This window comes from Desmodus rotundus, chromosome 3 (assembly GCF_022682495.2).
Source record: "Desmodus rotundus isolate HL8 chromosome 3, HLdesRot8A.1, whole genome shotgun sequence".
Classification (NCBI taxonomy): domain Eukaryota; kingdom Metazoa; phylum Chordata; class Mammalia; order Chiroptera; family Phyllostomidae; genus Desmodus; species Desmodus rotundus.
The window spans coordinates 9240998-9256464 of record NC_071389.1 but is presented as its reverse complement, the minus strand read 5'-3'; the positions used below and the strand labels follow the sequence as shown (position 1 = coordinate 9256464).

Here is a 15467-nt window from a genome sequence, read left to right as displayed (position 1 = left end):
CAAACTACAGAAGGCATGTTTGCATGGTCACCAGTAAGTGGCTCCTTCTCCCCGTGGTCATTGTCAAATCAGAGCAAATCTGAGGCTTTGCCTCCATCTCTACCCTTCTCTCCTTGCTCTGCTCCCCTCCCACCAACCAGGGTTCTTGTCAGCGCACACCTGGTGCCCTGGCGAAGCTGGTGCTGAGCGATGTTTCCCAGAAAACTCGGGGGTCCCGGGTGGCTTACCCTGAGAGGATCATTTTAGGCACATACTTGTATAGGAATGAAAAGTGGGTATTTCATTGATATTTAAATTTCTGTCAATTTCATTTTTTGTTGTTTTCCCCTGATGACTTTTTAGCAGTTTAACAAATAAAACAAAATAGAATCGTCTTAACTGTTTTATTGGTAGAAAAGAAATAAAGCTGTGATGGAAAGCAGTTGAAGATGGAAGGAAAGTAGTTGGAAAGCTGTTTCTTCCGCAGAGAGGTTGTGGTCTTGGGGTGGAAGCAGGGAGTTGCTCTTCCCTGAGGACCATGTCACTTTGTACCAAAGCAGCTCTCTCCGTCTTGCTTGAAGGAGTTGGCGTCTTGTTTCAGAGACTCAGTACGCCCTGCAGTAGAGACCCAAGTGGGCTGCTGAGCTTGGAGCAGAGACTGGGGGTGGGGCGGGGGGCGTGCAGGTTGACATCTACACCATCGCTGGCCACCTGAGCAAAGACAGGGATACAAGGCTCCAGGGTCTGGAATCAACGTAGCGAGTGGTGCCTGGGAAGCACCGCCCTAAAGCCCGAGAGGCCTGAGATCTACTCCCTGCCTTCCCCTACTTACGGTCCAACCTTGGATACAGATTTCCTCACCCATGAATATAGTTGTTTCTCTTTTACAGCATCATGAGAATTAATTGAAGTCGAATATGAAAAGCACTAGCACAGTACCTGGCACGTGGTAGGTGCTCAAACAATGATGGCTCTTATTTATAATTAGCCCTTGAGGAAGATACTGGACCTTGAAGGAACGGGCTGGGCTCAGTGTGGGAATTGGTGGGCACATGCCCATACTAAGGACCATGCGTGTCTGCAGTTGTTGGGGTCATCTTTCAGACGTCGTGAGAACCTCAGAGGCCTTTGCCTCTCGAGAGCAGTAAGTAGCAGCTGCTGCCATAAATCAGGTCAGAATTGTCCATTGTTAATCTCCCTTTCAGACTTTATTCTTTGGTTTGCCAATCACATTTGGCCTCTGGTACATTCTTTGCATGGATTCAAAGGCACATTTAGTTGGCTCTCAATTTGTAAGTATCAGTTGGGAGCCGATGACATGAGTCTGCCCACTTGTGTGAGGACCCAGGAGGAGCCAGGCACCACAAGGGCAGGCGGCTAAGAGCCTGGAAGCAATTGGCTGAGTATGTGCCAGTTTCTTACACCCCTGGGTCTTTGTGCTAAGCACTATTACATCCTCTTCACTCAGTACACATGGGTCATCAGCTTCATTCCAGGCTCAGTTTTCGTAGGCCTACAGCTCTTGTCCCAAGCTTCCCGAAGACACTTTGATGTATTTTATTTTTTAGAGAAGAGAGGGAGAGAAATCGATAGGTGAGAGAAGCATCAATTGGTTGCTTCTTGCATGCATCCCAACCAGGACTTGCCCGCAACCCAGTCATGTGCCTTGACTAAGAATCAAACCAGTGGCCTTTTGCTTTGCGGGATGATGCTCAACCAACTGAGCCACATGGGTCAGGGCAAAACTTTGATTTCTAACAATGTGGTCTGATGCTGGCCACGCTGTTTTCTGTACTTTTAAGGCACATGGCAAAATAGAGTGTGATGTGAGGAAGGGCCTTGAGTGCAAAGGGCCCGGCACCATGTGCTGACAGCTACTCTGTTGGCAGTAATGGAGGTAGAGCAATCATTTTGAATGCTTCCACCATTGCCCTTGTGGAAGGGTTGGGCTGTACAAGGTCAAGTGGGTAGAAGCCCTAGGGACTAGATTTCAGGGTCATTGGGAAGAACTTTGTTACAGTCAGCTCTATGTAACAGGTGGAATTCAAGCATTGCCTGGATCATCAGTCTACGGGATGTTCTGTGCATAGGGTGCCAGGGGTGATTGGTGGTCCCGGAAAGGAGGCAAACATCGATGCCTGCGAATACCCTCTGTGCCCAGCCTTCAGGGCAGGTCTGTCCTGTGAGCCTGCCGACAGCACCCTGCCTCCGTCTGTCCGAGCCAGAGGCCATGATGAGCATGTCCTGTTGCAAAGGCGATCAGAACATGAAGACAGCGATGCGCTTGGCCCCAGGTCAGAGGACCTGTGGGAGCAGAGAAGAGGGGACTTGCTGACTTGGGGAGAAACCTTAATGTTGAGAACACAGGTCAGAGACGGTCCATGACTCACCTAAGGCCTTGCAGGAGTTGGCAGCCACTGCTTTCCCATGCAGGCCCAGCACAGCACTCCCTGGCCACTCCCATGGGTACCAAAAGACAAGAGGCCTGTTCTAAGCTACGGCACCTAGCTGGGGAAGAGGCAGCTCCAGACTGTGCTTTCTCCTGGGGTCCTTGCAGCTCCTCTCCAGCTGGCTCTTTGGAAAGGCAGTGCAGGAATCAGTGACTCAGGGGATCAAGGCCTTGCGCATGTCACTACCCCAAGTAGCTCTTTGGCCCAAGATGGCCTCACGTCACCCTAATCCGGGCTTTGAGCACCCTCAGGCCCAGGCAGGACAGGAGGCATCACCTCCACATCCGGCAGGCTGGCCTTATTATAGTGCTGCTGCCTGTGACTAGGGTTTACCCTGGCTTTTCTGTGCCTTCCTGCCTCCCCCAGGTAGAGGGGAGCATCCCCAGCTGAGGTCCGCCTTCCATTCAGTGGCCACAACTATCCCCTACCCACTCTCTGCAACGTACAGACAGAAGCAGTTCAGCATTCTTGTGGATTCCTTGTGAGGTAATGATTTCCCCATTGCTGGAAGTGTTCAAGCAGAGAGGAATAATTGCATGGGCTGAGATGACAGAGCTGACTTACGCATCAGATCAAGAATGGAGCCAAAGGAGTCCTAGATGCCCTTGCAACCCGTGAGACATTCTGTGACTCTGAAAGGACTTCCCAGAGAGGATGCAGGACAGGGACATAGACACCGACTTTGGACCAGGAAAGATGTTGGTTCAAAAGCTGGCCCTGTCACTTTGACCACCCCTCTGAGTCTCAGTTTTGTCAATAAAACGGCAATGATGCTGCCAGCCTCACAGGTTAGCAATTTAGCTGGAACCAGCAGTAATTGTTAATGTAGGAAATGAATGTGATTCCCCAAAATGCCACCTGGGGGCGCCCTGTGAAAGGCTTTGAGTCCTGTGTGCTCTGTCAGAGGCAGCCTTGAGGAGGAAACTATGTGCCGAAGGAGAAAAATGCCCGTTTTTCCCGACCTCTGCTGGTAAAGCCTGGGTAGGACCCCTTCTCTGGCATCTGCCATGCTTCTGAGCACCATTACCAGGCTGGCCGGCCTGCCCTCTCTGCCCCCACCCCCACCTGTGGGAAAGCCCGTTTCCCCCACGGGGCTGGGCTCTGGGCCCAGGCCCTGTCATCAGGCACAAAGCTAAGCTGATGTTTTAAGTAAATGTCTAAAAGGCTGGTAGAGTGTGCCATGCCCCTACCAGGGAAATTGTCTGCTTACCCCCTGCAGGAAAAGGGAGGGCTCAGGGCCAGGCCTTACCAGGCAGAAGTCTGGGAGGAAGAAGGAAGCTCCTGCCCCAGAGCCGAGGGTCCTGGGCTGCCTGCCGCCCACCCACAGGAAGACCAGGAGAGCCCAGGACCAGCCTGGGGATTGTCCACTTTTGGCCTGCGTGCCCTGAGCACATACTGATCCCTGAGGCCCTGAGACACGCAGCCATTACTCTAGACGCAATGGGAAGCTGCCAGAGGGTTTTAAGCAGGGGAGTGACACAGGAGGCCGTCCAGGTCATGGACACAAACCTTGCTGCCCAGCCCAGAGCCCCAAACCTGGCACACTGCACCCCCAAGAACTCCCTGGGCATGATCTGGCAACCCCAAACCCAAATCCTATGTTTAAACACGGAATCTGGACATCTTTAATCTGCCCCTCCTCTCTGCTCTGCTGCCCTGCTTCTCAGTGTGGTGGCCTAGTTCTTTGATTTTATTCCCAGCAGCGTGTGGAGTACCCAAGGGCAAGGTCAGTGTCTCTCTCACTATTTTCCTCCCAGTGTCCGGCCCCAGCAGGGAGTGCTCGTGAATATCCAACAAATACATGTTCTAGCCCACTCATGCCGGGAATGACCACCCTGCTTCCTCACTGGTCCTTCCAGGCTCACCCTCTGCAGGCCCTTCTCCAAGCTGTAGCCCTGGCCAGTGGTTAGTCAACACATTTTTGTAAAGTTTTTACTCTCTGTCAGACAGGTTTCTAGGGAGTAGGGATGAGTAGGGGCAGAACTGTGGCCCTGGGAAAATTGGTATGTCGAAGTCCTGGCCCCAGCACCTCAGTGTGTGATCACCTTCACGGTAGGGGCTTTGCTGGGGTGATTAAAGTGAAAGCGGGTCACTGGGGTGGGCTCTAAACCAGCACGACTGCTGCCCCAATAGGAGGAAATCTGGGCACGGACTCGTGCAGGGGACAAGTGATGTGAGGACACCTACCTGCCACAACTACAAAAAGCCTTGGCCTGTATCCTCAGGAAGCTTATGTCCAGGTGAGGGAGACAGACAATACATTTTAAAATGTCAAGGTCAAGAGCAGGGTGGTGTGAGAGAGCAAGCCTGGGGCAAACCCTGGAGCACTGTAGGGGACGACCTCTCTGTGCAGCCACACTCAGCCAGAGAGCTGAGTGGTGGAGGCCGCTGTCCATGGGAGGTACTGGGGTGGGTGCGGAGAGCTGCAGGTGCCGGGAACCGCAAGGCAGAGGCCCTACAGGGGCACAGGAAAAGGCCAGGAGAAAAGGGTGGCAGTTGGAATGAAAAACAAGAGATCAAGGGCCAGTGAGAGAAGGCCTTGAAGGCATGGCAGTTGGGTTATATTCTGAGCGCAGTGAAGGCTGCCGGGAGACTGATCATGGGTGTGATACTACTGGATTTACGTTTTGACACCATCACGCCAGCCTCCGTGTGGCATCCCAGAGGGCAAGCAGGGGAACTCCAAAGGAAGCAGCTGCCCGGGCCAGGCAAGGAGTGAAAGCAAATCCGACTGTGTCCTTTCTCCACTGACCTCCTGCCCACCCGGGAAGTACACCTGCCCCTGCCCCTACCATCCAGGGCCTCAGGCCTGTGTGGGAGGGTGCCCACCTGGGCCATCTACTGGCGGCTGGTGACTGTGTTCCCATCTTGGTAAGTCCTCCTCTCAAGACCTTGTGGGGCCTTGTCCAGGAGGTGTTCCATCAACTTGGAGGAGAGACCAGACTGTGAAGAAAAGAGTGGATTAATCAGAAGGTTCTACCCTCAAAGGGCCTTTAGGTAGACGGTCACCTGCTTCACCAGAGGCCCCAAGAGGAGAAGCAACTTGGTTAAGGCGACCTACTGCTTAGGGGTCAAAGGGGCACAGTCGAGGGGAACTCACTAGACCAAAATGGATTCACAAGCATCATTTTGATGCAATTCTAACCACCTCACTGCCAGGTCCCAACTGCCGACTGGCCTCCTGTCCCCAGCAGCAAAGTTTATCGAAATTAGGTTTGTGAATCCTATTATGGCCTGAACTGTGTACCTGCCACCAAATCTGTATGTCAAAGCCCTAAACCCCAAAATGACTTATTTGGAGATAGGGCCTTCAAGGAGATATAAGTTTAAATGAGGTAATAATTGCGGGGCCCTAATCCAGTATCACTGGTATCCTTATAAAAAGAGGGGGAGAGTGCACGCACGTGCCCTGGCCGGGTAGTTTAGTTGTTTGGAGCAACATCCTGATGCACTAAGGTTGCGGGTTTGATCCTTGGTCAGGGCACATACAAGAATCAACCAATAAAATGCATGAATAAGTGGAACAACAAACTGATGTCTCTCTGTCTGTCTGTCTCTCTTTCTTTTCCTCTCTCTCAAATCAATAAATAAGATTTTTTTAAAAGACTGCATGCACAGAGGAAAGGCCACGTGAGGAAACAGTGAGAAGGTTGCCTCCTACAAGCCAGAAGGAAAGGCCTCACGAGAAACCAACCCTGCTGGCACTTGATCTTGAATTCTAGCTGCCAGAACTATGAGAACGTAAATTTCTGTTGTTCAAGCCACCCAGTCCGTGGCAATGTGTTACGGCAGCCCTAGCAGACTGATACAGAGCTTAGCTTCCTGGACCGCCCAGGGCTCTTGTAACAGGTGCAGGCGCACAAACCCGTCTGATGCCCTGAAACAGAATCTCTGGGCGACAGAGCCCAAGAATCCGTGTTTTGAACGGTCTCCTGATGCTCCCTGAAGTGTCCTCTCCAGGAGCTCCTGAGGGCAGTCAAGACTGATTCCTGAGACTCACCCTCTGGCCACCAGCTCTGACCACCAGCCTCCCTCCCTCTGCATGGAAAGACTTGGCCTGCAGGTTAACTGGCGAGCTCATTCTGCCGTGTTGCTTCATTTCCTCACACTCTCCCTGAGTCCGCCGCAAGGCAAGCCGGCACAGGGCTGGGTGTGAGGTCTGGAAACCCAGAGGTGAGTCAGATCTGAGCCCTGCCACCGAGGCAGGGCTGGTCCATGGAGAGACCACAGCTGTGAAGTGCCCTGACTCAGGGCAGATCTGGCGAGGGCTGCAGGAAGGGGAGCTGAGTGACCTGGGAATATGGGCAAGTTTCAAGCACAGAATCCTGTCGACGTGGTTATTCGTTTGTTGTATCTCTGCCTAGCTGCAGTGGCGGCACGTTGAGGGAAGTGCCGTGTCTTACACATCCTCCCCTCCACCCCACTGGACATAATGGGCCCCCATGATTGGTGGGATTGTGGTCCTGTGGCTGCTTCCATCTTTACTAGGAACAGCCCTCCTAGGGGTTGGGGCAAAGTTGTTGCCGTTTTTTAAATTTTTTTAAAATATATTTTTAAAATTTATTTATAGACAGGGGAAGGGAGGGAGAAAAAGAGGGAGAGAAACATCACCGTGTGGTTGCCTCTCCTGCGCCCCCTACTGGGGGCCACAACCCAGGCCTGTGCCCTGACTGGGAATGGAGCCCACTGCCCTTTGGTGCGCAGGCCCGCCCTCAACCCACTGAGCCACACCAGCCAGGATGGCTGGGGAAAAGTCTGAAAAACCCAGTCTGGCTGAACAGATACATTCATCAGAGTTCAGAAACCTCGGGTTCTGTCTAGTATCCCACTGACCAGCTGTGTGGTATGGCCTCAGACAATTACGTAGTCTCTGAGCTTCCTCATCTGTGAAAGAAAAGAGGGATAATAATGTCTCCTACACAGTGTTCTTTATAGAATTAAATGGGGCAACCTCTGTACAGCCCCACCGTCTGGCACGTAGTTGGCCTTTAGTAAAGGTTAACTCACAGGTTATTTCTTACATAACAGTGATCTGCCCTACCTGAAAGCATTGTAAGAGGACAATGGTAAAAATTAAGTGTAACAGGCAACCTCTTAGTAATGCCCCAGCTGCACCCTGTCCAGCTAGAGAGGCGTTTACTGAGCACACGCCTTCAGGTGAGAGGCCCAGTGCCCAGGGTTGGAACGGTGTGGAAGGGTTCATGGCCTCAGTGCAGAACTGTCCCCTCCAGCAGGGCAGGGACTTCTTGTTTACTCGTGTATTCCCAGCAGCTAGACCAGGTGAGCACAGAGTAGGTGCTCAGTAATTATTTGTTGAATGAGTGGGATGAATCAGTCAATCAACACATGACTGGCAGGTACAATCCAGTGGGCCTCTGATTCATGATTTGAGATCTTGAGCAAATCCCTTGATCTGTCCGAGCTGCTTTTTCCCCACCCGTGGAGGCGGAGGGGTGCAGCTCAGGTTGAGGTCCTGCCCAGCAGGGTCGGTAGAGTAGTAACAGCACTTGCTGAGCATTGCTTTGGTTCGCGCACTGTTGTACAGAACCCGAGGCGGTAATACTACTTCACCTCCACTTCATAGAAGAGGGAACCGGCGCAGAGGGGCAGTGGCCCCACTCCTCCTGGAGAAGGGGGATTTAATTCAGTTTCGGAGGAAAAACGGGCTCCGACTAAGCGATGGAGAAGAGGACCCCTGCCTGGTCTTAGGGGAAGGCCCTGTCCAAGGTGTCGCTCCACGGCGATAGCTGCTGAGGCTGGAGAGACTACCGTCTCCCCGAACTCTACAACCCAACCCCGCCCCCTGGCGTCGTCATGACAACACCTCCGCACATGCGCCTCACCTCTTGCTCCCCCGCCTGGCCGGGCGGCGTGCGCCAAAGCCGGTGGCAGGCCGGGCGGAAATAGGCCCCGCGGGCTGGGCGGTGGGAGCGTGGAAAGAACTTTTAAAGGGACCTTCGCCACACTGGCCTCTTCACCACGCTGGCCTCTTCTCCCGTGGGGACTGCTGATGGTGAGGGCTGGTTGGCCCCGGGGGGTCAGTATCGAGGAGGCCGAGGAGAAGCAAGGCCGTGTGACTCCTCCCGGAGGTGACAAAGGAGAGGAGCTGTGTAAATACCCTCAGGGCAATAAATGGGATGGCTGCCCCCTCCCCCCCACCACCAGGGAGCAATGCGGAGTAGAAGAGACTATGGAATTGTACCTTCTGGGTAATCACAGGTAGACGGGGATGAGTAACCCCTACCCCCCAGGACAGTGAAACGGAGCGTGGACTCTCAAAATGGTAATTGAGATAATAAGGAGGCCGGTGCTCCAGACCGCTCCACCACCCAAGGAGGGAGCGAGCCAGACGGCAGGTGAAGAGGGCTCACAGGTCCAGCTTGGGACAGTCACCCTGCCTCTTCCTTGCTTTCAGCATTCTGCCACCTCCGTACCCTGTCGGATGCCCAGCCATGGCCAGACCACCCGCCCCGGGCTCAGTGATTGTCCCAGACTGGCATGAAAGCGGTGAGGGCAAGGAGTACCTGGCCTGCATCCTGCGCAAGAACCGCCGGCGGGTGTTTGGTAAGTCCCCTCAACTCCCCCCACCCCACACCCCAAACCTGGCACCTGCTATTCCTTGGGGAGAACAGTGTCACCTGTCGCTCCTTTGGGGGAGCAGAGAAGCAGGGCAGTGAGGGCCTGCCACACTGCACTCTCCAGCCTTGGGGACCTCTGGACTATTCGTGGGGTCCCCTCCCTAAAATCTCCTAAGAGCTAATTCCATCATCAGAGCCAGGAACATGGAAACACGCGAAAACCTGCCAGGAACTACTGTCACCAGAGAGGCTGTTGACTGAGCCCTCCCCCCTGTGCCAAGCCCTTTGCTGGGCACTTTACATAATAGACTCCCATTTCACCTTCTCACAGCACCTCTTACAGACTTGGTAAGACTAGTGAGCAGACACATACCTCTTTCATATCCTGCTCCGTCCAGGGTTAGCCACTCATGCTCCTCAGGCTGAAGCCGACGCCCCCAGTCCAGGCAGGGCTGGCATCAGCGGTGAGAGTCCAGCTCTGCCCAGGAGAGACCACGCCCCAGAAAGCTTCAGACCAGAGAATGAGAGGGCACCCCACAACTGAGGACTTTGAGGTCCTATGTCTACAGACGTATCACAGTTTAGACTTTTCTTTTGCAAGTTTTAAAATGAAAACATTCATAAAGCTCTTGATGAATTAACTCTAAGGAGTTTACAGTAATCGAGAATACTTTTGCTGATATTTCTCTGCTAAAGGAAGACTTATGAAACACCTTGCTTTTATGTTTGAGAAATCTAGAGCGTCGATGACAAAGAAATCCAGAACATGTGATGATAATACCAATAAAAACTACCTCATGCATCACACTTAAAAAAATAATTCGGTGTCATCTGGAGCGGGGCTCGGCCCAGCTTGCGGAGCACAGGCGTTCTCAGCAGAGCTGCGCATGCAGGGGTGCTGCTGGTGTCCAGGGCCACAGTAGTGAGCGGAGAGAACCACAGATGGCTGGCACTGAAAAAGTCCTTAGAGACGAGGTTGTGCCACCTGGGGTCTGATTGGGCAAGACCGGGTGAGACAACCTGACCCCACAGGCTCCCTCCTTGCCCCAGGGCTACTCGAGCGACCGGTGCTGCCCCCAGCTGTGGCCATTGACACGGCCTGCTACAAGATCTTCGTGTCTGGGAAGAGCGGAGTGGGCAAGACGGCACTGGTGGCCAAGCTAGCTGGCCTGGAGGTGCCCGTGGTACACCACGAGACCATTGGTGAGTCTGTCCTTGGAGGCCTTCCCCAGGGTGGAGAGAAAACTGTCCCTGGACCACACGGCCTGGGATTTGAACCAGCCCCACCATTTACTCTGCAGACTTGGAAAGTCGCGTCACCTCTCTGAGCCTACATCAGCTCCTCTGCCCAACAGGGAGAACAGTACCAATCCCATGGGGTTGTTGGGGGGCTGGTGCTAGAGATGGTGGTGGTAACATGCCTAGCATGGAGCTGGCACAAAGTAGGTGCCCAGGAAACAGTAATCTTTTCTTGTTTCCTTCCCCTGGATGCTGATTGACCATCACGTTGCAAAATCCTCCTGTATCCCGGGACCTTTGGGACCCCTTGTACATATGAGTGCAGCTTCGTTGTCATGGCTGGGGCTAGGGCCGCATCTCCCTGGTAGACCGGAGGCTCCTCCAGGGCAGGTCAGGTTCCCTCATCGGACTGAGAATGCTCCCAGGTCAGGGACTCTGTCCTCCCGGTCAGACTCGGACCCCCCAGGGCAGGGATGGTCTTCCTGTTCCTTCCTGGCCCCCAACCTCTCTCCACCTCTGCCTCTCCTATGCTAAGTGGCTGACCCCGGCCTCCCCAGGCATCCAGACCACTGTGGTATTCTGGCCGGCCAAGCTGCAGGTCAGTGACCGGGTCGTCATGTTCCGCTTTGAGTTCTGGGACTGCGGGGAGTCTGCGCTCAAAAAGTTCGATCACATGCTGCCGGTGAGTAGGAGGGGGGCCTGGGTGGGTCCCACAAGGGCTGGTTGTCTGAGGTGGGCCTCTGAGTCCAGGTGTCTGAGCCCAGCCTGCCAGGTTTGCAGGAGCCAGAATCGGGCATGAATGGGCTGAGGGTGCTGCCCCAGCTGGGCGAGCTCTGAGCTGGCAGTGGGGACTGGATCCCAGCCTGAGCTCTGCCCTGGGACCAGCTACTCAGGAAACTGTAGCCTCAGTTTCCCAGTCTGTGAAAGTTGGGCCCTGCAGCTGATGGGAGTGTTCTGGTCCTGTGGTTACAACCTTAGATTGGCCTCTTCATCCCCAGGCTTGTAAGGAGAAAACAGATGCTTTCCTTTTCCTGTTCTCTTTCACCGACCGTGCCTCCTTCGAAGACCTCCCTGGACAGCTGACCCGCGTCGCAGGCGAGGCCCCTGGTGTTGTCAGGATGATCATCGGCTCCAAGTATCCTTTGGGTGGCCCCTAGGACAGCCAGGGCAAGACATGGACCCTGCCCCTGCCCCGCTGTGGGGTCCAGCCCCATGGGCCTTATCTTCAAGGCTGCAGCAGGGCCTCACCCAGACCCTGGGTGTGGGGATCCAGAGAGGAGGGAGAAGGCTGGGTTTGATGGGGTGGTCAGCAGAGACACCTGACCTTGACCCTCTTCCAGATTTGACCAGTACATGCACACGGACGTGCCTGAGCGCGACATCACAGCCTTCCGGCAGGCCTGGGAACTGCCTCTCCTGCGGGTGAAGAGTGTGCCGGGGCGGCGGCTGGCCGATGGGCGCACGCTGGATGGGCGGGCCGGGCTGGCCGACATTGCCCATGTGCTCAATAGCCTAGCAGAGCAGCTGTGGCACCAGGATCAGGTGGCAGCCGGCCTGCTCCCCAACCCCCCAGAGAACACCCCCAGCTGACATCAGTGGGCACGTGTGATCCCTCCTCCCAGGTCTCAGGTGACCCAGAGCTGGAGACAGGACCCAGGTCCTAGGGCTGGGACAGGGATATTGGTCGGGGAGGCTGGGGGCCTGTGAAGACTCTGCCCCAGCAGCACTTTCTTTGCAGAATCCATGGTGGTGCTGTGGGGGCACCAGGCTTTATGGGGCGGTGATTGGAGGCCCTCTGCCTTCTCCCATGGCCCTGGGGGTCTAGGCTCTGGAAACCGAGGAACCGCATGGGCAGAGCCCCCGGACTCAAGCATCTCCACCGACCCGCTGTCCCTCCCCTTCTGCAGCACATGGGGAGGGTGACTGGGGAGAGGGGTGGCTCAGCTGGGCCCTGGACCTCAAGTGACTTCAACTGAGAGCCCGTGTTACAGGGTGAGGAAAAAATAGGCTTACAGTTGTTTGTGTGGAAAACAATACAATGATTAGTAAATAATAATACAAGAATAAACTGTTTCACATATTCTCAACTGTCACCCTTTTGCCCCACTGTAGTTGAGATGATACCATCTGCTGTACTGGAAGTCTCAGTGGCTGAACTCTCTCGAAGTTTTATTCTTGTTCATGCCTCACCTCACCTGGGAGGGGAAGGTGGCCATAGGGGTCTCTGCTCTGTGCACTCATTCAGCGACCCAGGCTCTGAGGTCTTCAACACGCAGCTTCCCAGTTTGCCCTGGGACGCCACCATCCAGTGAGCAGACCGACGAGTGCAAGTGACAGTCACCTAGAAGGTTTCTGTGGACCTGGCCTAGGGCAGCGTACCCCATTTCTGCCCACATTCCTTTGGCCAAACCTAGTCACAAAGTCACATGGAGCTGCTAGGGAAGCTGGGAAATGTAGTCCACCTGTGTGTCCAGGAGGTGAGCCCCTCACTCTGCAGCGCCTTTCTTGATCATGAGGCTGTCAGGCTAGGCTTGGGACAGGGGCCCTGCCAGCCTGGGGGGATCAGAGAGCATCACCGGGCCAGGTGGGGGTGGGAAGCCAGCAAGGACAAGAGCAGGAAGGTGAGTGAACTTGCTCATTTTTGTGTCTCACCTCTGCCCCACCGGCCAGAGACACTGGTGATGCAGGCTGAAGTGAGGGGTGGGGAGGAGGGCGAGGACGAAGAGGGGCCTTTATACTTTCTGACGGTCCCTTGTGATACCTGGCTCCATAGACTGACCCCTGGGCTGAGGCCTGGCCTGACTGACCCAGCTGGCAGGGTCCCAGGGGCCTAGGCATAGTGACCCCCAAAGCCAGCTGGCCCTTGGAGCCCCCTCTTGAGAAGTCAACCCTGGCAGCTGTACACCCACACGCACACATGGTCACGTGCGAGTGTGCACACACACCCAGCACTGTCCTCTGAGGCTCTCCCCTCCTGGCACGCACAGGAGGCTCCTGCATACCCCCCCACCCCCGCTCACCCTCTGGAGCACACTGCCTGTGTGGCCCTTGCCATGTCTGTCTGCCTTGGGCACTGCCCATATACTTGCCAACCCTTCCAGGACCTAAAGGACTGACCAGCATCTTCTTACCACCAACTCGGTTCATAGCTGAGGCCTCATCTTACCCTAGAGAAGGAGTGTCCTGGGCAGGACCCCAAGACTCACAGCGGCACAGCCTATAGACCCCACACCTTCCCACGGTGGCTTCCAGCTCTGCTTCCAGGCAGTGGCCTTCAGCCTGGTCCCCTCTGTTCCTAGCTCCTGTGGTCCTTACCCCACCAGGGCAGCAGCCAACTGTGGGAGTGGGCCCCGGGGAAGGTGGCCTCTGGGCCTGACTGTGACCCTCCAGCTACAGGACCAGCTACTCCACATCCCAGCCAGTTATCTCTGGGCTTGAAGCTCCCCCAGAAAGGAAGATTCCGAATCCTTCTTGAGCACCAGGTCTGCTAAGAGCCAGAAGGTTGCTCTGGAGAAATAACCCAGGTCCCCCCCCACAACAGCACAGGTCCATCTTATCTTGGGTGGCACTGCTCCAGCCAGAGACTCACCCGTCACCCACCTTCGCTCCAAACCAACAGTGAACAATTCACTTCGCCAGCTCCTTGGGGAAGAACAGAGCAGGGAGAAAATGGACCTGGGCTTTGGAGTCTGGCCACCCACCACCCCAGTCTGGTCACCATGGCATACCCAGTATCTACCGCATAGCAGTCACACAGCAGTCATTGAATAAACTGATGTGCTACTTACTCATCCGTCCACCCACCCGCCCATCGTCATGTCCATCGTCCACGCTTTCATCTGCCCCCCACCTAGCCATCGCCCGTCGTCCACCAGCCTTCCCATACACCTCCATGTGTGCACTCAGTTACAGAGGTTTGCCGGTGGTTTTCCTGCCTAGTTACTCACCCATCTATCAGTCTAGCCAGGCCTCTCCCACATGTGCATCCATTTGTTTTTAACTGTCTGCCCGCCCATCTATGTGTCCATCCATCCATCCGTCCATCCCACCCATCCACAGGTTCGTAGCCAGGCCCTGAGGGACAAGGCCCCACAGAAACAAGTAAATCAGCCCTCATTCCCGCACTTCCGGAGCCCCCTGTGTGGGCAGGGGAAGGGGGCAGGCTTCCTCCACCCCAGGGCCATAACACCCAGCTTCTCGGGCCCTGGGATAAACATTTATTCTCTCTCTGACAGGAGTGTCCCTTGGGGAGACACAGCGTGGGGGCACTGTTCTAGGTTCCAGGCCCACAGTGGGGACCTGTAGGTGACAGCTGTTACTCTGCCTAGCCTGGCAACATTGCAAACGTCAGTAGCACTGTACTCAACCTGCTACTGACCCTCCTCTTAGGTCAGGTCTACGCCTCGCTGGCTGAGCAGCTCACCAGGTGGGGTGAGTGAGGGCGGGGCGGGGGGACGCAATGGTGTCCTGGCATCAGTTGGGAACTAAGAGTCCCAAGGAAGGTCTGCCTGCACCTCAGAGCCTGTAGCTCCTGCCTTGGTGTCGCTAGCCTGCTCAGCCATTCTCTAGTGAGGCTGGCCAGGGACACACGGTTGGCACTAGGGGAAGGTGGGTTGGGGACAAAACATATGGGCTCACTCAGTGGCTTGTGCCAGCCCCCATAAACCTCATAGAACTCTGACCGGCTCTGCCCTTGGCCCAGAGATGCACAGAATCCAGACTCTCCGTGGAGATGCCTTCACATTCAAAGTCATCATCTTCCAGTTTGTCAATTTCTACTCCTCTCCCTTCTATGTGGCATCTTCAAAGGCAGGTGAGGGCCCCCTGCCTTCCAAAGTTGTTGCCTCCCAAGGACATGGCCCAGCAGAGCAGTAGCATCCTTGAGCCTCCAGTCTTATCTCTAACCAGGTCTTGCTGTTGACCTTGAAGTTGGACCTTGATTTCCTTGGGCTTCAGTTTTCTCAGCCGGAAGAGACCAACACCTCATAGGGCAAATGTGAAACTCTAACACCTGCATTCATTTACTCATTTTTCCCTGGGGGGCCCAGGTCTGTCTCCCCCCACCTCCTAGTGCTGCGGTTTGGGGTCATTGCCATCTCTGTGATGACCTCTCGCTGAGCACCCTGGACCGGATGCTGGGGACACGAATAAACCAGGGCTTTTCATTCCTTCAGGAGCTTCCTGTTTTTAATGACTGGTTAGGAGTCCTAAAGGGCTAGGC

The 15467-nt window shown here is 55.0% G+C and overlaps 1 protein-coding gene across 6 annotated transcripts; it reads left to right on the top strand.

The window, feature by feature from the left end:
• The first annotated feature begins 6385 nt into the window (after window positions 1-6385).
• CPLANE2 (ciliogenesis and planar polarity effector complex subunit 2) lies at window positions 6386-12329 on the top strand. Of its 6 annotated transcripts, none has more exons than XM_045190568.2 (6): window positions 6386-6602; window positions 8845-8993; window positions 10058-10210; window positions 10804-10928; window positions 11245-11381; window positions 11587-12329. In XM_045190568.2, the coding sequence occupies exons 2-6, from the start codon at window positions 8882-8884 to the stop codon at window positions 11834-11836; spliced, it is 777 nt and encodes a 258-aa protein (XP_045046503.1). In that variant the 5' UTR covers window positions 6386-6602; window positions 8845-8881; the 3' UTR covers window positions 11837-12329. The 6 variants fall into 6 exon arrangements, with proteins under 6 accessions (XP_045046503.1, XP_053775980.1, XP_024410490.1 ...); XM_053920005.2 differs by lacking the exon at window positions 6386-6602 and adding an exon at window positions 7931-8648; XM_024554722.4 differs by lacking the exon at window positions 6386-6602 and adding an exon at window positions 7945-8518.
• Window positions 12330-15467: the final 3138 nt, after the last annotated feature.